General features: G+C 42.6%; 1 protein-coding gene across 5 annotated transcripts in view; it reads right to left on the minus strand.

Moving 5' to 3' along the window:
* The window catches only part of SETD2 (SET domain containing 2, histone lysine methyltransferase), a 145,056-nt gene that overhangs the window by 83,162 nt on the left and 41,611 nt on the right, over positions 1 to 20,283 (minus strand). For all 5 annotated transcript variants that reach the window (XM_045003713.1, XM_045003714.1, XM_045003716.1 and 2 more), the window contains 8 exons: positions 18,849 to 18,980; positions 17,148 to 17,276; positions 10,559 to 10,682; positions 9,590 to 9,667; positions 9,171 to 9,268; positions 5,851 to 5,977; positions 3,540 to 3,674; positions 2,445 to 2,573 (listed from right to left, as the gene is read on the minus strand). In XM_045003713.1, coding sequence (XP_044859648.1) covers positions 2,445 to 2,573; positions 3,540 to 3,674; positions 5,851 to 5,977; positions 9,171 to 9,268; positions 9,590 to 9,667; positions 10,559 to 10,682; positions 17,148 to 17,276; positions 18,849 to 18,980 — 952 coding nt within the window. The remainder of the gene's footprint in view (positions 1 to 2,444; positions 2,574 to 3,539; positions 3,675 to 5,850; positions 5,978 to 9,170; positions 9,269 to 9,589; positions 9,668 to 10,558; positions 10,683 to 17,147; positions 17,277 to 18,848; positions 18,981 to 20,283) is intronic.

A 20,283-nucleotide genomic window follows, 5' to 3' on the forward strand; every position in this document is an offset into this window, starting at 1 on the left:
AACTAGACTGGACAAGACACTAGAGAAATGTACTGTGGACAACAATCCTGCACTGGCAGAGAGAGAGACTGGATAGCTTTACATTTCCATCTATAACATCCATGATTCTATGATCATGTAGATTTCTGAAGCCTACAGAAAAAAAGACAACTACTACTACTGAAATGTGCATTTTTTTTCAGGTTGCTGTTAGTTTGAAAATCTAAGTTTTAAAGAAAGCTAAAAAATTCAAGTGTTCCTAGCTAGATTGTACCATGATGCATATACATGAAAAAATAACCGTACAAAAATTAGACTTTATTTACTGTATGATTTGCATCTTGAGTGATTAAATAAAATAAAAATCACTCCACATACCTTCTGTATAAAAAGAATTAAATTCCCACTCCCGGCTTTAGGTTCTCAGCACCTAACTTGCAGGAACTCCTATTGTTTTAGTCTTCTGAGGTTACTAAACCAACTCATGAGAAGACAGCAATTCCCGATCTGCCCCTTGTGCCTCTAATTACCAGTTCATTTTACAAGCAAATGACAGAAAACAAAAGAATCAAAAAAACAGTTGCCAAAACTATGCACACTGGATCCATTGTAAGCGATATGCCTTCTAAGAGAAGGAAGTACATTTAAGTATATGAAGAAGCTAGCGGTTGTCGTGCAGAAAGACAGGCATGAATCATTCCCTGAAGAAATTTCTTCACAGGTGGACAGTTGAAAACTGAGAATTCCTTGGACAAATCAAAGGCCAGAAGGACTTCAAATGATGGTGAGAAAGTCTGGTTTAAGCACTTGCACTTCAAGGTGCATTGTAGATGGTCTGTGAAATTTTAAGACATTTGGCCTCATATGACCACTGTTGTTCAATGTGTGAATGGTCCAACATCCAGGCGGCCACATGGAGCAAGTCTGAAACATCAAGCCTGAGAATCTGATCCCACTCTAAATTGAACAAGGGAGAACAGGTCACGGAACAGGGCTGGACTGAGGTCTACTCTGAACTCTCACAGCTCCAGACTAAATGTAACAGAACTCAGCTTTGCTGTCCAGAATTCAAGACCACCACAAATGTGAGAGTCCCCCCAGTGACAACGAGGGTAATGCCAAGTCAGTCATATCTCAGGAGCGAAGAACAGAAATGGCTATACGGCTCCCCCACTCCTTCAATTTGAAGACTCCCTCATCAGCACGGGCACCTGAGGACACATGGGACATGTACTTGTGCTCCGCTACTTAAGAGACTGGCAAGATAGTAACGTGGGTGTTACCATCCACCCCATTCCATCCACCCAAAAGAAGATGGTGCCATGGCAGAAGGGAATTCTTAAGCTAGCTCATAGTCTCTGCTTTGGAGTCCATGAAAGTTTATAAAGAGTAGCTCAGATACTCCAAAGAGGATGGCTGTCACAGCAGGAATTGTGGTCTTTCTCCCCAGGCCCAGGATTCAGCCTTAGAGAGGCCTTTTAGGTAACCCACATAACCTGATGAGTCTCTCCTCAGATAGCAAGCTCAAGCTGAAGCATTAAGTCAGTTGGGGAAGGGATGTTGATTCAGCAGATAAGTACATGTAGAAAATATCAGAAGAAAATAATTTCAATGTTAGATATTGTCAGAGCAAACTCTGGATCCTCCAGCCAGTCCCCAACTCCTGAATAGCCAGTAATGGCAGTGCCCTTTTTCAAAGCTTAGCATATGTTACTTAAGTTTAAGGAAAATCACAAAGGCAAATTCCTTCCAGGTATTTCAAGCTTTCTGTATATGAACTAATGTACTTAAAGAAAAAAGTTATGGGTTTATCTGAACTTCATGTCAAGGTAAAGTACCATATATGACTTTCATTAACACTTTATGTATTGAACTTCACTGTCTGTGGACTTCAAAATGAAACCTACTTTTAAACACTAACTCAAGAAGGAGGTGGACAAATTGGAGAGGGTTCAGAGAAGAGCAACAAGAATGATTAAAGGATTAGAAAACCTGTCTTATAGTGACAGACCCAAGGAGCTCATTCAGCTTCACAAAGAGAAGGTTAAGGGGTGACCAAGTATTTTCAAGGGGAACAAATATTTAATAAAAGGCTCTTCAATCTAGCAGAGAAAGATATTACAAATTCAGCCTAGAAATAAGCCATACACATTTTTACCAGTGAGAGTAACTAACCATTGGAACAACTTACCAAAGGTCGTGGTGGATTCTCTTTCACTGACAATTTTTAAATCAAGATTTGAAGTTTTTCTAAAAGATCTGCTCTAGGAATTTTTTGGGGCAGTTCTCTGGCCTGTGTTATGCACGAGGTCAGATTAGATGGCCACAATGGTCCCTTCTGGCTTTGGAATCAATGCATCATATTTTTATTCATACATGTTCCCTCTTCTCAGCAATTACTACAGCTGCTTTGAAAGCTTCATGTACGAATAGAGTGACCTGGAGATCCTGAGACAATTACTGACCTCTAGCTGGAGCTTCAGGTTGTTCACAGTGTTTCCTCGTCCATCACCCAGCTCAGCCATCCAGATCCAGAGGAGAGACAAGCCATGACATTCCAGGAAGGACTTCAGGCAGGCTTGCGAGTGTGTGTTCTAGATGAGACAGTTATGGAGAATCCATGGAAACAGTCGGCAACTTCCTCAGAGACTAAAACCTAATTTCTACATTCTGACATTGTTAACTACTGAACTACCAGCAAAGAGTCCTGTGGCACCTTATAGACTAACAGACGTAGTATAAGGTGCCACAGGACTCTTTGCTGCTTCTACAGAACCAGACTAACACGGCTACCCCTCTGATACTGAACTACGTACACGCAACGCTACTAAAAATGCATACAATGCAGGGAGCCGAGCCTAGACATGTGCCAATATCTAACAGCATCACCAAAAGTCTACAGTAACTTTAAAGTGAACAGGAACAGCTGTTTTTAGTGCAATAGTGCATGCAGAAAGTAAATAAGTCTCCCTGGTAGCCAGCTGGTATTACAGCATAAAAACTTAACAGGAGGTTAGAGTGAGCAGATAATTGGCAGTAACTAATAATCTTTTCCACTAAGTCAGAGACACAAAAATTCAGGATGGCTTTAGAAGAGAATTGTAAATAAATTCATTCTAAGATGTCCAGGTTACCCCCTCTACATTCATTTCCTTTTAAATTTTATTTTATCAGACATCTTAGTATATTGGTAATCATCATTCTCATCTCAGCAAAGCGAATCACTGCTTTTGGATGATATTGTCAAAATGACCTTTTGAAGTTAACATCTAGAAAGGACTGTGCATGTCACCTTTCTAGTCCTCCAAAAGGCAAAACACTCTGGCTAAAGGTTGGAGCTACAAAGGGTCTACAAATTCTTTGAGTATGGCTGCAAACTTACCCCTTTGCCACACTAAATAGAGTAGCTCTTCCCTCCAGTTTCTGTATTGGCACAACCGTAAAACCTGTTTTCCATTTTCTCCCTCTTCCTCACTAGCCTTTAAACACATTATTTAAAATAAGAATACTTCACATAATTTTACTTCCCTTCTCCTTCAATCAGGTTGGGATCTCCTCACCTGTATGAGTTTGAGGCAGGTGAGTTTCTGCTCCAAAGTCTCAATCCGAACCATCAACCGGGATAAACTGAGAACTTGGTTCTTATCTGAAAGCCCCTCTCCATTCTCCAACAGCGCTTCCAACTCCCCATCCACCTACCACATCAAAGGAAAATGATTATACAACTCACAAAACACCCCATCAGACTCACAAGGTACCACTCAATCAGCTGTTAAGAGAATTTATTCTCTGGCTCTGAGGTTCCATAAGAAGTCTCTCCATGACCAAATCTCATATACTGAAAGGGAAGAAAATCTAGTTTTAGGTATACTTGATTTCACTTGTAGGTTTTGTTTTTTTTTATTTGCCACCCCATAGTTCTCCTCTGATTCTTTCAGTCATTCCTTGAATAAAGACTTTGAATATAATATGTAAATATTTCACACGCTGTGCTTTTCTCTCAAGTTAGAGGTTTAGACCAGTAAAATAGGCAGGGCTTGGGGGGGTAGGGGAGAAAATCTGATTGCGTTCTTGGGAGCAAAAATGCGTGCAACATAGCATCTTCCATCTAGACCTGAAGCTTTAGCTTGTGCCACACATTCCAACCATATGCATCACCTATGTCCTTAGTTGTGTGCATTTAACATGTGTGGAATGCTCTGCAAAGGAAACTCTGGCTGCATTATTTAGCAAGATATTCTGGTTTCAAATTTACCTTTTCATATATGAAAACAGGAGACGCTATTTGAAACATGGCTAGGGCTGCTTCAATTTATGTCCCCATAAAACAGAAGTTTCTCTGTATACAAGATGTACACTGGGGCAGTAATAAGCAAATGTTCACTCTAAAGTTTGTATGAACAAAAAAAAAATTACCTGGGACAAATATTCATGATCTAATGTGACAATAATTAATATTTTAACTCTACTTTATAAATGATAATGAAGTGAAGGATTTGACCAGGCAGTCTTCTTAAGCAGGTAGAATATGGAAGCCTTGGCTTGCTCTGTACTAAAGGCAGCTATGCCCCTAATGGAAAGCCCTCAAGGAAATTTGAAACCTAGGAAGAGAGTGGTCTTGTCTTAAATCAATGTGATTGCATTCTCTGATCCAAGGATGCAAAGATCTGGATATCTGTTCTCAAGATCAAAGAACTTTCACTTTTAACAATATCTTATTTAATGCAGAGAATCGCAACATCCTGTGAATACCTAAAAATGAAGTTTGCTGGAGAGAAGCACATCATTCAAATGTAATTTATAACCTATTTTTAGGAAGACAAGTAGGAAAACGCTTTTCTGGGAAAATGTAAAAATATAAGAGGTCAATTTTAAGAAGTTTAATTCCCCAACCACCCAAACAGAGATACGGTCAATCAAAATGAGGCTGCTAGCTTCAGAAGGCAGTCCCCCTCCAAAAGGGTACATACACGTAAAAGCAGTTTTCAAGGAGGGTAATTAGCATTCCCATAAGCCAAAAAACAGCTACATTTTACAGACAGTGAAAAGGATCCTTCCAGTTTCTTAAAGGAAACTTGTAATCGGGAGGTAAAGCTTTTATTTTTTCTTTTTCGTTCGTTCTCTCTCTAAATTGTGCTTCTCATGAGAGTTTCCTGTGGGGCTTGTCATTGTCACTGCAAGTTCCCCACTACAATCCAATCAAAGGATTGAATTCAGATAAATACCTTGATCAAAGTTATTTGGAGGAAATGGTAGAAGGCCTGATGGAAGAAAGCTAGGAAAGGCTCTAGTTCTGTTTAAATGAAATGGATCACATGGAGCAGCAAATACAACAATTAAAACTGATGTCAAAGCAGATATAATACATATTCACATTGGCCTTTAAGCCAAGGTGAATGCAAGTTCAAATCTAACACCACACCTTCAGGGCTCACCGACAGCAAGAAACAGCTGCACTGGTTCAACATCTCAACCAAAGGATTGCACTTAAACCAGTGCAGATATTTCCTGCAGTGGGTGAGCCCTGAAGCTGTAGTGAGAGATCTGAATTTGCAATCGCCTTGGCCTAGAAGCAAGGGAGCTTGCAAAGAAGTCACATGAGCATGCATTATATATTAATAAACCATTCTATCCTAAGCTGGCCTTAAGTGTGCTGCGTTTGCTTGCGTTTTTACAGGTGTGTAAAATATGTTTGCGGTTGGCAATATTCTGATGAAATCTTTAGGTCACACTAAACTTTTTTGATCCCAGAAGAGATCTGTCCCCTTCTTAAGGCTGCCTTTTGAGACTTCGATAAGAAAGATCACCTCCTTGGGTCACCCTTTATGGAAAGTAGATTGTACAAAGCAAACAAGGAAGAGTCACACTCACCGAGTCTTTCTTACGAGAGCGTTCCTTTTTCATTTTTCCTCCTGCTGCTCTGATGCTGACCCTGTTCTCTCCTCCCAGGTAACCCCGGCAGTTAGTTGAGCCACAGAAGCATTTCTGAGCCTCTTTGCTGTTCAAGGGGTATGAGTGACACGTGAAGTTAGTTGGCAGAGGTTAGTAAGAGACTGATGGCATTCACAGCAGGGTTGTTTTCCTAAATACTAAATGCATTTTAATTTTACTGTCCTGGATGAACAATTACAGTGTTGTATAATCACTCCTTATCCTTTCTTCTTTCTATTAAGCTGTTATTTCAAATGGCTACTGAAGAGCTATTAGAAAATTCTGAACAAACCTTCTTAAGACAATTCTGTTTGTCGTGATTCTTTGTATTTTTTTCTCCTCCATTTTGTTCTAAAAAATTAAGAGCTGCTACATCGAACATATAAACCAAATGGTTTCTAAACAGAATGTTTCACACCATTTCCCTTCTGCACAAGAAAGCAGTCTATAAGGTTATAAACCACTATGTGGCAGGTCTTTTCAGTTCTGGCTAATGCAATCTCTCCCAAACTCAAAACAAACCTCTGCAGTTTCTTTATGGCTAGCGTATTCCCATATCTCCTTAACAAGAAGTTGGGCAAACACTTATGGAAACTCAACTCCAGGCTGCGTCAAGATCTAACAGACAGAAAGCAAGAGTTCATTCATTTTCCTAGCTGTTTTTCGCTAACTATAGTGCTTCTGTTTTTCAACCTGCTCCTCAGGGCCTGTCTTTGTTTCACTCCTTTGTACACTGCTTAACACAACTGGAGCCTGATCACTGACTAAGCAGTGCCTGCAAGCCCCAATATAAACAAGAGTTTTATCATTATGGCTGAGACACTACACAGTTAAGGCTGTCATGGCAGAACAATTCTAAAACCCACGTCACAAAACTTTCTCAGTAAGTCCTCTTCAGAGTAAAAGTCTCATGCTTGGTCTCACCAAAAGGGGGCAGGAGAAAAAAGCTTTCTTCATCAATTCACACGTTCAGATTTTTGGTATTTACAGAACTTAAAAATGACCAATTTAAAACTTCAAATTGCAGATAACAGTGACAATTCGAGGGGTTGTCTGGGTCCCCAGTCTGATTTTGTGAAAATCATGTTGTATTTCAGCTTCTATTTTGAGTGTGAACTTGTTTATGTCCTTCACCATGTACTGTAACAGTCATGTTGGACTGCATCATCACTCATGTTATGGAGCCTGGTGCCTGAATATGAGGCACATCAAGGGGCTACCAACTTTGAATAACACTCCCCTATTAGAACAATGGGTTTGCTAAAAAGGAGGACCTCAGGGAAGCTGGTTGGGGGAGGGAGGGAATAGGAGGGGCAGGCGGGCTGGGAATTTAGCCACATGATTAGGGCTTTGAAGCCAGCCAGTGAATCACCTGACAGAAGAGACCAACTTTAGTTAAGGGCAGGGTCTAACCCAGATCCTCTCCCCCACTGGGGAACATCACCAGGAAGCAGAAGGCCTGCATGAGGAAGAGCCCCACCTCACACACACTGGGCCTAAGGACACACAGAAGGGGTGAGCATAGTCTCAGAGGAGTGGGGAAGTGTATTGCCATTTGTACATACATCTGTAAACCTCCTGTGCTGACTCTAAGTGAAATGTATATATGTTTAAAAGGTTCCATTGCAAAGCCTCAGTACATTATCTGCCACATGTCCCTGAAGAGTTAAACTACACACCAGAGTACCCATGAGGGTGGCCTATGGTGATAGCATGCATAGACCTCTGAGGAGATCTGAGGGGTTCATCGCTGGTCTTGGGGCCTAGGGCAGCAGGACTGCAGGATCCACTGTACCACAGAAGGGTGCTAGTCAGGGAGTCTGCACTCTGGGAGTGAGACAGAGATCACAGCTACAAACAGTGTCTGGATGCTGCCCAGACCCAGTAGGCTTGTGGGCATGTGAGATCCAGGTTGGGTATAGGACAGCAGAATGGTGACTGTCCATTGCGAGGACTCAACCCAGGCTGTAACTATTTGTCCAGAATAAAAACTAACACTTCATGTGTCTTCATAATAGTTTGCATACTTAATGCTTAACATTTTCCTACCACAGTAACTCTCCTATATTTTCATCTGGGACAGCAGTTTATAAAATTAAGTTAGTGGTACATTAAACAAATACTAATTCGATGTACAGATGCATCGTGGGAGTTACAGTATGTTAGAACAAAAGTGGAAATCAATAGGAATGCTTGAAGACTGACTCTCCTCGTAGGTGGACAGGCCACAGATGGTCTGGCAAGGTTTGAGCTTGGTTACTACTTGGAATGGGTGACCATGTGAGAATAATTGACATTTTGGAACAGGTGGGTTTTTTATTTATTTATTTATTTATTTTAAAGACAAACTAAATTATTTCCAGCCCTCAAATTCTAAATATACAGTATCTTCTGACATGGAATGGTGTCTGTAGGAGTGGACTATTCATTAAAACAAATGGCAAGATGGTATTAGTAGGAATTTTCACTGAGTATAAATTTCTCTACAATTCAACTCTGTTTAAGTTAGAGAGTGCCTCATTCATGTATCAGACAGAACACACAGCAGAATGCAGAGACATCACAGTATGAAGCAGAGAGAAAAAAGCATCTCGCTGTAAACCTAGGGTGAGAACTGGAATAGTACATCTAGCTTTCCAAGTTAGAGGACTTTCAGATAAAAGTAACAACTATGATAAAGTAACCGATCTACAAGGAAAGACAGAGTTAAATAGGTATGCTGTAGCTTGTCTAAGCATCGGGGGAGGAGGGAGATAGTGAGTGTGAGTGAGGGGGAGTGTGTGTGTGTAAGGGGAGGAGGAACATGGTATTTGTCTACAAATATTTGCAAAGCTGTAAAATACTAAGGGTGCAGAAGTGGAAAACAGGAGTTATGTAAAACAGGGGTGCAGCTAGGATAGCTAGCAAGGGGATGAAATTAGGAAAAGGAGTATATAAAATCATTATCTGGAAAACTCCCATATTACAGACAGTGGGATAGTATCCCAAGGGAAATGGGGGAAGCCCCCGGACTTGGGACATTTAAAGGCAGATTGAAAGAAATACTACAAAATCTACAGGAATAAACCTACATTAGACTGGACATTGACTAGATTATCCTATTACCTTTTTCATCCCTAACCTCCAATTTGATTTCTACTGTTCACATACATTTGGATGTCTTTTCACTGGTCAGTTTTGCAGCACAATTTCTTAGTTGTATGAGCACTCAGGGAGACCCACTCATAACACTGAAGCAGACAAACAGAGAAAATACCTACCCATATCTCTGGAACTGGTAGTCGAATGTTAGCTCTGAGCCTGATGGAACTAGTTTGGTGGTGAAAAAGCCAACCCTTAGCTGTCCATTCACAGTCCACTACAGCAGGAAAAAAATAGATGACAATATTGATTATTACAAGATCCAGGCTTGACCCCCAGTTTCTATATTAAATGAAGGAACTCTGGCAAGTGACATTGCTAACCCTCCAAGAGGCAGAAAACATCTCGGAAGGATCTTAAAATTCCAAACTGAAGTGTCTGCATTAGCCAGTTTCCAAGGTATATATTTACTTTTGAATAGCAGTGATTGAATGATAGAGGCGCAAAGGTCAATGGCAAATGAATTTTCTACTGAGTATGTTAAAACTCGGAAACAAAACTGAAAACAAAGCAGCAGTAGGTTTTCTTTGAAGCTCACCTTTTGTGTTTCACAGTTTGGTTCACAGCTGTGGTTCATGAAACGGGAGCAGTTTCCTTTCTGGGTTGCATCTATTATCTGAAAGTGAAAAGTAATTATAGCAAAAAACACTCTCTTCCTCTCCTCTGTGCTATGGCAGAAGCAAAAGTCAGCATGCGTATGTAGCAAGGTGAAGGTGAAAACTTCAATAAGAATTTTAATAATTCTTTCCTGTTTCGTGCATTAACCATAATAGCTTTGGAGAAAAAAGGTTTCGTAATAAAAATTGTGTATGAGAAAACAAGACACTTATTTGATTTACATTGTTATCCATAGTATTAAGACAGTATGCATCATATTTCTCCTTGGTTCTAGGGTTATTATTATATTTTAAATCTTAACAATTATTCCCCACCCATGCAGCCCCCAGCAATGTCCACACCAGGAGATCTGAAATGTTTTTGTCACATAGATCATGTTTTAATACAAAGATTATCTCATGTACCACGTTGCCCACCCATTCACGAATGGGCACACTATTCTACTGCACCCTCTGCCCCCAAATTCGTGACCACATAACCCCATGGCCAACTACAGAAATTGCTTACGTGGAAAAGGAAAATATTCAAATGTATTTTTACAGACATGGTCCCCTCAGAGCCTTAGGGCCCATGAATCTTGCTTAGGCTTGTAACTATTCCAGATCCAGTTAGGGATTTAACTCCAAGAGCAGCGATTTACAGAAGACAACAAAAGAAGAACTACTGGTATATCAATAGCTTAAATTAGCTATAAGTAGCCATTAACACTGTTTGGTATAGCTCCTGTCAGGTAAAAGGGCTTAAATGAAAAACAGGGATTTGGGACTTTGAGGAAAAAACCTGCTATTTGTGCATGCCACATTTAAGTAAAATTGTATTTACCTAGAGCTGTACACACACACACACACACGATATTCCCTCCTACAAGTGTGTATACACTGCCACTCACCTCATCATTTTTCAGTGCCATGAAGTAGTAGTGAATGTTCTTACTTCGGGCATACTCTTTCACTCGGGCTTTGAACTCTTTGTGATCCAGCACTTCTCCACAATATTCCAGCACAAACGTGTTACTGCAAGACCCCAAGAGGAAAAGCATCATTATCTGCTTAGGAGCAAACCAAGTTAAATACCAAAGATGAAAGCTATTGTTGTTGAGACACACTCACAGAATTGGCTGTTAGAGCTGTCAATATGGCTTAGATTTTTGTATTGAAACAAAACAGTTTTAAGTGCATTATACCTTGGGCAATTAGGATTTTTTTTTAAAGTAACGTTATCACAGTTATTTACAAAGCAACATGAAAGGCACTTCAGAGAAAAATACAAGTTCCTTGCTAAGTTGAGTCTATCATATAAACGTATTATATTTTACTGAGGAAGTTCTTTGATATGAAGACTATAAGGAGTTTCAGCAGAATGTGCATTGTCAGATTTGGGAAAAAAACCATGAAAAGCTGTCTGTGATGGCCTCATTTTGTACCTCGTTGACGTTGTGGGCAGGGATGAAGAGGGGACTAAGCATCCTTTGTATTTTTAGGAAAAGATGAACCCAAAATTAGAGAAGGAAGAGACTTATTAGGTCATCTGCTCCATCTCCCTCAGAGTCATCACAGGATCATGCCATAGAGTACATTAAGTGGCAAAAAAAACTTCATTAGCACAGCATTATGATTGCTTGGTGATAGCCTGAGCCTTTCCAGAGCATCAAATTCTGCAATGCTAAAACTTCTGATATACAGAGTTAAGGTAAATGCCCATGCAACCACAACTCTGCCCCACTGGAGCTGGTAATAGCTACTGGGAATTATCTGCATTCACTCAAGCTGTATTCACTGTGTTAGGTGAAGCTGTACTGAATGGTGGAGGAAAAATTTGGAGCAGCTTGAAAGAGCTGTGATTGTGATCTGAGGAGATCTGTTCTGAGCCTCCCCTTCCCGCCATGTGTGGTATCAGAGGAAAGAGATACATAAATACCTTGAGGTTCCAGTCTGCATCATTTCAATACAGAATTGTAAATGTGTCAGTTGCAGGGCACTGGGGACTTCTTGCCATGGGTATTGTCAGTAGCGAGGTAGAATATGAGAGCAGTCTGTGGATTTAATGATGGGTAGGTAGAAGAAAGGAGGCATTCTGTACAAGTGTGCAGGGGTTGTAAAAGAGTATGAAGTGGTTGTAAAATTTCACAGAGTGTGGTATTCTGACAGGGGGAATAGGTTGTGTTTGAGCATAGAGCACGTGCAGGCAGTGCCTGTCCAGTACAGTGAAAAGGCTGAGTGGCAGTGTGTGCGTTAGGGTTGTTGTTGCTCAAAGAGGACAGAGTTACAATTGTGTAAGCGTTGTGTTTTCTGAACTCAATGTTCTGGAAGGGCATAAGCTATCACCAGGCAACTTTAACTTTGCGTTAAAAGTTTTTTCCCATTTAATTTCCTGGCTTTGTTGAAAAGAGAATTTTTTTTTGGTAGGAGTTAGTGGTCATGTAAGCAGTTATAGTTCGTGCCAAGGTTTGCAGCGGACATGCTACTATGAATAGGTAATAATCAAAAGACCTAGATTTTATACAGGCCTTTTTTTTTACCAGTAAATCTCAAAGAAATGTAGATCATTACCTCCATTTTACAGATGGGAATCTGAGTGCAGAGAGGCAAAGTGACATGCCCCAGGTCACCCAGCAGGCCAGTGGCACGCCTAGGAATAGTCTCAGTCCAGAGGTCTTGCCACTAGACCACACAATTGCTACATGATTCCACAATGACCCTCCCCACTCCTCTACCTTTTGTTGTAGTAGAACGGTGATAACGGCCGTGCTTTGAAATGTTTGCAGCATGTGGCTGCTGACGGGGCCTGTAAGAGAAATCTCCTCCATGGTCTATGTCCCAAAACCTTGACAGTTTTATTACATGATTGTTACTGTAACTTTAAGCATGAGAGAAGAATGGTGCCTCTCCACTACCTCCTGCCCCATCACTCCCCACAACACGTAGCCCTCCCAACATTTCCAGCTATCCCTTCCCATCCCATTAAGCCATTTGCTGGCACTGTAAAAGCCAATAATATGTAAGAAGTTTCTCTTTGCTGTCTCCTGTCCTATGCTGCTGCATGTATGTATCAGACGCAGCAGCTTACTGGAGGGCCACACGCTATCTTGGTTATGTAGCCCGAGCTGTACACTCAGCTGGGTCCTCACTCCCACTGCCCACCTCCAGCCTGGGACTCCTGCTGCTGCTTCAGCCAGGCTTCCTCAGCCATGCCCCAGGTCCACCCAGTCCATCCCTCCTCCAAACCAAGCCCCAACTCCACACATTCTAATGATATGTATCTGACCTATTCATTTCCTGGATTTCAGATATTTAAATATGCATTACCTTCACCACTCCCACTACTCCTGATCCCAGCCCACATGGAGGGGCAGGGAGATGGGTTCAGACACCCCAAGTGGAACAGGGTCCCTCAGATCCCAGAACACACAGTGGGCCGGGACAGGGGCTCAGGCCCCTGCAGAGGGGTAGGACACCCTCCAGCTCCTAAAATGCCTCTCCCTATGGCTAGTGTGGAGTTTTTTGTCCCATCCCCCAAAAAAAACACTTTGATTACATTTTCACAAAATAAAAAGCCCTGGCAGAGAAAGATTTTAGCAATATGCTTCCCAATCTTTTCCAGATTTCTGATCAAAGTGGGACTCAAACAGGCACTAGATGGGTCAGATTCAAAGGACTGCTTATTCTCTTGAGCTAGCCCGCCAGTGTGAAATTTTGAAGGCTAACAATCCTGTTAACGCCTCTGTCTGGGCCTGCTCTGTGTAGTCTATTAGGAGTGAGAATAAGCACAAGTCGTGAGTCTTGCAACAAGCTGAAAAAGAGAAGCAAACTCTTTTTCAACTAACGTTTTAATTTGATTTCCCTCAAACCCTAGGCACTCTATTGGGGCAACCCTCGAGTGTTGGAGACCCTGGTGCAATGATGTAAGCCTTGGTTTGATCTCAATCTGTAAGCAAAAAAGGTTGCCAGATTCTCTCCACTTTAAGAAAGCTGGAATTTTGGGAGGTTGGGGGGGGACTGGAATGCCTTGATCTCCAAAATGGTCTCCAAATTTGGATCAGTAAGAGAACCTGGTGCCCCTCATGAGGCACATCAAATTTCAAGTCAATCTGAGTAACTGTGTAGATTTTAGAGCACTTGGAAAAGTCAAGTTTCAAGCAGAAAACTGGCTTTAACCTTAACTACAACCTTTATCCAATCTGGCTTGAAATGCTTCAGGCTTTCCACACCTCTCTGGCTAGTAGGTTGCACTGTCGAGAATTTTTTCCTGATATTTCCCTTAATTTTCCTTTTCTTAATGTCATCCCACTAATCCCTGTTACACTTTCTCATCACATCCTAAAAAATTCCTTTCACTCCCTAGAGTTTCATAGCCTGCAAACATCAAAGGATAGATCAGGAAGAGGAAGTGACGGTACCCTCTTGAGCTCCACTTGAACTGAACATTCCTCACTTGCTACACCAAAGCATGGACCCTAAGCACCCCATTTTCCCTGAACTCCTGTAATCTGTAGTCTAGACCATCCATATCTCAACCCACGTCTGTTACCCATCTCTTCTAAGAGCCTGTGTTCATAAGTCAGGCTCCTCTATTCCATCTCCTCTGCCCCGTTTATCCAACAAACCAGGCCCTGGTACCTCAGAAAGCCCCAACTCCTGTATTCCACAACTGAGATCACCTAGACCCCATCACATGATTCTCTCATGAAGTAGCTGGGTTTTTCCTTGCCTCTGTCATGGGGTGGGTGCAATGAGGCAGAACTCAGCCCCCTGGGAAGTTGGTAGCAGTTTTCAGATGGACCCTCTATTGCTCCAGCTGGCTCTTTTACCTTCTACAGTCCTGACTGCACTTTCTGTTGGGCTTTTATGCTTCAGCACAACTCTGAACTCAGCATCATTGACTCTAGGATGTGGCTGCGGTGCTACCATCAGGGCATGGGAGCACAGTGAGGAGACAAACAGCAGCACTGCGCTAAAAGAGTGCCTGCTGTAAAAACTGCTGCAAACCAGGCTGAGCCAACCCAGCTCCTGGGATTACGTCCCTTTCACCTTCAGCGTTACCGTGCCAAACTATACAGACTTTCTTCTTTACATTTTTCCTCCCAAGTCAGTCCTGTCTCCTCAATATTTTGCTGCTCCTCTCTGAACTCCTCCCCAATTTACATCCATTCTCTGATATGGAGGAGCCCAGTACCAAATGCACTATTCCCAAAGATGTAGAGAGACTCACCTCTGGGACAGCTGTGGGGGTCTAAACTGTGATGCCTTTGCATACCCAGGCCAGAATCAATCAAAATTATTTTTGATGCTATATCACACTGCAACCTTGCAACTGATTTGCTAGCCACTGTCACACCTCTCAAGCTCATCCTTATCAGAGCTTTGTACAAGTGGGGAGTAGATTGTGACTACTCTCAATAATCAATACATAAGATAGCCAGAGCTTTGAAAGACTGGTTATTTACCTTTCACATGGACTTTTAGTACAGAGGTCACCAGTTCAACATATTGCTTTAAATATGCTGCTGAGCTTTCGCTACATTTTAAGCACTATTGTGCTTCATTTGTGAAGGACTGCTTCACATTAAAACTCTCCCTCCATCTTCCTCATGCAAAAGCTCATATAATTGAGAGGACAGCAATATTTCTAGCTGCTACAAGACCAAATGTGCCCTCTTGTTAAAAACTAGCAAAGAACCAGAGTTTCCAAGGGAACATACTAAAAACTCCAAGACACCAGAAGATTGTTGCATAGCAAAATACAAGACACAGTCATCTAAAACTTCCCATAGTCACATGCACTTGAGACAAAACAGACTTACTGGCTCCCTTTCACGGACTTTTGAATAGCAAATTTCAGAGCGTGATGCAATTGCCAATGCACAACATTGGTTCTTCAGAGTGTGCAACTACAAAAGGTTTTGCGGGAGAAAATCTAACTACCACATTCTATAGAGAAACACTTGAATTTTCTCTTTAGATTCTGAAAGGATATGAAATATATTTAGAGGGGGGGGGGGGGAAATGATGCTGTTTAAACCAAATAAGCAGTCAGGAAAATGTATCCAAGTATTTAAGCACAGAATTTACCTTTAAGGCCATCACAACTTAGCCTCTCCCTACTTCTCCACTTTTGTCTCTAATGAAGTCTCCCCCTGCCTCCTTCACAGACCATTTTGTCTGCTTCCCCCATAAGTACCCTTGCAACTTCTTCCAAACTGCCTCTTTTGCATGGAGTACCTGCCCTAAACTGGTCTACGCAGACACTATCCTGTCCTCACGTCAGTACCCTCCCCAAACTCCTTGTGGGAAACAGCCAACTCCTAAGTCGGTAGAGGGCCAGTAGGGACATCTCAGATATATTTTAAGAAAATTTAACTGGCCTGAAACCACCTTGCACATTTCACTTATATAAAAGTATATTCCTCCCATTACTCTTCTCCTTGTCTTTCTTCCGAGTATCATACTTTGTTACACCCAGCTGTTATGCCTGTGAATGCAAGCTCTTCAGGGCAGGGCCTGTAACTCTGTACAGCATCTGATACAACGTGGCTCCAATACTAATCGGGGGTCTCTTGGCACTATTATAATAGATTTGTATTACAATCATGCCTGTAGGCCCTGATAAGGACTGGAGCCCTTTTGCACTAGGCACTGTACAAACACATGAATCCATGGCCTTTGCCCCACAGAGCTTCCAAACTTAAAGAAATAACAAGGTGTGTGTGTGTGTGTGTGTGTGTGTGTGTGTGTGTGTGTGTTGGGGTGGGGAGAGGGGAGAGAGGGATATAGTCAAAATAAATGTACGTTTACAACAAATGAGCACCAGCAATATCCCCATCTGCCATCATTAAATGGCTGATTTCTCAAAAGCATTACAGCAGAGCTGGGTGTGGAGGGGAGATATGAAGGATGTAATATGACTGCGGCCTTACAGATCAGTTCAGCGAGAGAAGTCAAAGATGTCTCCCATGTAATTGGCCTCAGCCACAAGGATGGTGGTGTAGTCACAGTCAGAAAATTAAGGGGAATAGAGAGGATTTCAGTGGACAGATCAGGAGTTCAGTTTTGGCCACCTTAAGTTTAAATGTCAAGCAGGCTGTAATGTGGGATTAGCTAGAGGGAGACAAGTTAAGCATGGAAAGTCAGACCCCTGAATCATCAGTGTAAAAATGGTAGTTAAAAGCATGTGAGCAGATGGGATTACTCAGAAATAGGCTTATAAAGGAAAGAGGGGAGAGGACCAAGAGCCAGTTCCTGTGGGGGACCCCCCCACACACACAAGGAGGGGGAAGACGAAGAACCAACAAAGTAGCCAAAATAGTGATCAGAGGGGAGGCAAGATAGTAGGAAACAGAGTCACAAAGAGAGAGCACAAGATTTCAAGGCGTATGTGACAAACAGTAGGAGAAACAGAAGCCAAGGAGGACAAGAATGGAGTATCTAGCTATTTGTTGAGAAATAACTCAATTAAAGGTCATCTGAAGAGGAAAGCCTTACGATGGGAGATCTTTGGCAGCTCTCAGTCCCCAGCCTTTTTTCTCAGTTAGGATCACTTCAACATCTGCATGCTGTTTCCTCTGGAACCGCCTGTTGGAACAGTAGTCCCCATTTGGGCACCTGGAAGAACTAAGTAGAGGAAACAGAACAATCAACTCCCAGTGGGTTGGCAGTGACAACAGAAGCAGCTTGGGAAATAGCTGGGAAATCGACATGAAGCAATAAATAATAAATTCAGTGCAAAACCCACCAACATATTTCACTACAAAGAAGTATAACCGCCTGACAAGCAATGTTCAATTTTGAACGGTTTATATTTAGACTAAGATTTTTTTAGATCCGCAGCATTACTGTGATTAAACCAACATACTGGCATCTGCCCTGTATATTTTATATGGCTTCTTCCTAAGAGACTGCCCCCTTCCCTGCCTCTAGAGCAGAGGTGGGCAAACTACAGCCTGCAGGACCCTCCTGGCCCAGGAGGCTAGCCCCCGGTCCCTCCCCTGCAGCCTCAGCTCACTGTGCCACCAGCGCAATACTCTGGGTGGCGGGGCTGCAAGCTCCTGGGGCAGAGCAGCTGCAGATCCCGGTCTGACCCGGTGCTCTGAGCTGTGCGTTGGTGTGGCTGGCTCCAGCCGGGCAGCGCGGCTGTAGCACCGCCAGCTGCTGGTGCTCCAGGCAGTGCGGTAAGGGGGCAGGGAGCAGATGGGGTTGGATGGAGGGCAGGGGTGGTGGTCAGGGGGCGGCGGTGTGGATAGGGGTCAGGGAAGTCAGAAGGTGGGGAATGGGATTGAATGGGGGCAGGGGGAGGGGGGAAGTCAGGAAGGGGGGGTTGGATGAGGGGGTCGGGGTGGCAGTCAGGAGACAGGGAGCGGGGGGGTGGATGGGGCAAGGGTCCTGGGAGGGGAGGGGGGGGGCTGTCAGGGAACCAGGGGGGAAGGTGGATGGAGCAGGAGTCTGAGGGGGACGTCAGGGAACAAGCAGCGGGGGGCGGGGGGGAAATCGGATAGGGGGCAGGGCCGGGCCAAGCCTGGCTGGCAATTTCCGAAATCTGATGTGACCCTCAGGCCAGAAAGTTTGCCTGCCCCTGCTCTACAGCTTGGACTGATCAGAGATCCAGGGTCTTGGATACTACACGGTCCATATCATTCATCCCTCTTCTCCCATCTTACTTGGTAACAATCATTATGTCTCCACCTATCAAGAAGCAAATCTGATTGCCAGTCAGCTGTCAGTGCAGCTCCTTTTGCCCAGTTCTTTGCCTCCTGCCAACTGAAAACATGGAGCAGCAGCTGGCTCAGCCCTGCTGCCTCTTTCTTCCGAGCAAGAGGACTCAAGATAAAGGGGAAGGAAAGAGCCTGATAAGAGCCTAATGAGAGAAGAGAGGTAGGCAACGGAGGAAAAAACTGAAAAACAAGGCAGCGGCCTGGAAAGCTACACCTCCCCCATTCCTGCCTCCCTCAAGCCTAGCCTCCTGGGCAGACACTTCAGTGCTTTTGTGATAGGCTCAGAGATGAGTATGAGACTACTGCACTGATTCACAAGCCCTACGTTAGGATTTAAATTCTGATCTCCAAAGAGAAAGGCCAACGTATGAATATATGTCACTGCAAACAGCAACACAAAGACAAACTTGGTGTCTTCTGATACTTGATGCCAGGGAAAGAGCTCAGTTTTGACATCTCACCAAAGAGTACTTACCATTCTATCATGAGCAGGCGATTGAGACAATCTTCACCACAAGCTACCTCCCCTTGAGCTCTCTCTTCTTTGGAAAGAGGCGGACATTCACACTGCATTCGCTTGATATCACGATGGGATTTGTTCTTCTTCCTGGGGGAGGTTAAGGCAGCATTATAACATACCCATATAGACAAAAATCACTCCATCTAAAATTAACTCAATCTTTATCATTTGCTACTGGACTAAAATTGATTTGCCCTTTAGAAATCACTGTTCAACTATTCAGTTTACATCAACACGATGTAAGAGCAGTCAGGAGCATTATTTTTTGGTAAGTTCATGACCAGATGCGATATTCAGAAAAGACTGCCAAGATGTTAATGCAATTTAAGTATTCTCCACTTCTTTTTAATGCACACAGTCCTACTTTAATTTCATTGCAGCTACACGCTGAGTAATGGTAAAACTCTAGCTTAGTTTTTTCAGTGCAGGGTAAGAATAGAATTTTCAAAGGAATAAATCTTAAAATCTTTATAGAAATTAGCCTGAGCTAGGCTGGCACAAATGATAGGCAGAGACCATTCTAAGTCACCACAATTTATGGAGAAGAGATATGTGGGGAAGTCTTCAGAAAGATTGTCCCTGTATTTAGGGGCAAAACAGCCTTTCTGCCCTGGGTTCATGCTGTCCTTCAGCAGCCTAGAGAACCAGAGAGCAGGACCGGGAATCAAATTTGTGTTTCTCGCATCACAGTGCAAGATACACAGCTTGTAGGGCGCTAATCGTAAATAGTGTCATAAATGGGGCCTTTTGGGGGGGGGGGGGGAGATCCTAAAAAGGAGAACAAGTGGACAGAACTTGGCTGAGGTATTCAAACCTATGAAAAGGATGATAAAGTACTAATTACCTCATCCAATCGTATGAGAACAAGGAATCACGTGACAAAAATACAGGCCATTAAATTCAAAAGAAATTAAGTATTATTTCGCAGATCATACAGTAAACCTGCTGAGTTACATACCACAGCTAGATTTCAAAAGGGCAAAATTATTAATGTTTTCATATAGCATAAATTAACTATAATCAAATAATTCAGAATTTAAGTTCATTGCCACGAGGGCCACCAGAGTACTTTTATACCCATTCCTTTACAGCACTAGACAATTGTGTGGGTACATTTCTGAGAGGGAAGGGTTGTCTGGCTCTGAAGCATCATGTTATTAGCCATTCCCAGAGCGTGGAAACCAGAATGTATGGTTCAGTGATAAGATGCAGTAAAATACATCAAATATTCCTATGCAACAGGAAATAAAATAATTTGCAATTAGCTGTCATCTTTTAAACATTCAGACTGCAATTCTGGGTGTGTTAAAATTATATTCTTTATTTACAAGTGGTTACATATGTAACATTTAAAACCCACACTGACAGTGCAAAACCTCTCTTCCTGCAG

Source organism: Mauremys mutica, chromosome 2, assembly GCF_020497125.1.
Source record: "Mauremys mutica isolate MM-2020 ecotype Southern chromosome 2, ASM2049712v1, whole genome shotgun sequence".
NCBI classification, from domain to species: domain Eukaryota; kingdom Metazoa; phylum Chordata; order Testudines; family Geoemydidae; genus Mauremys; species Mauremys mutica.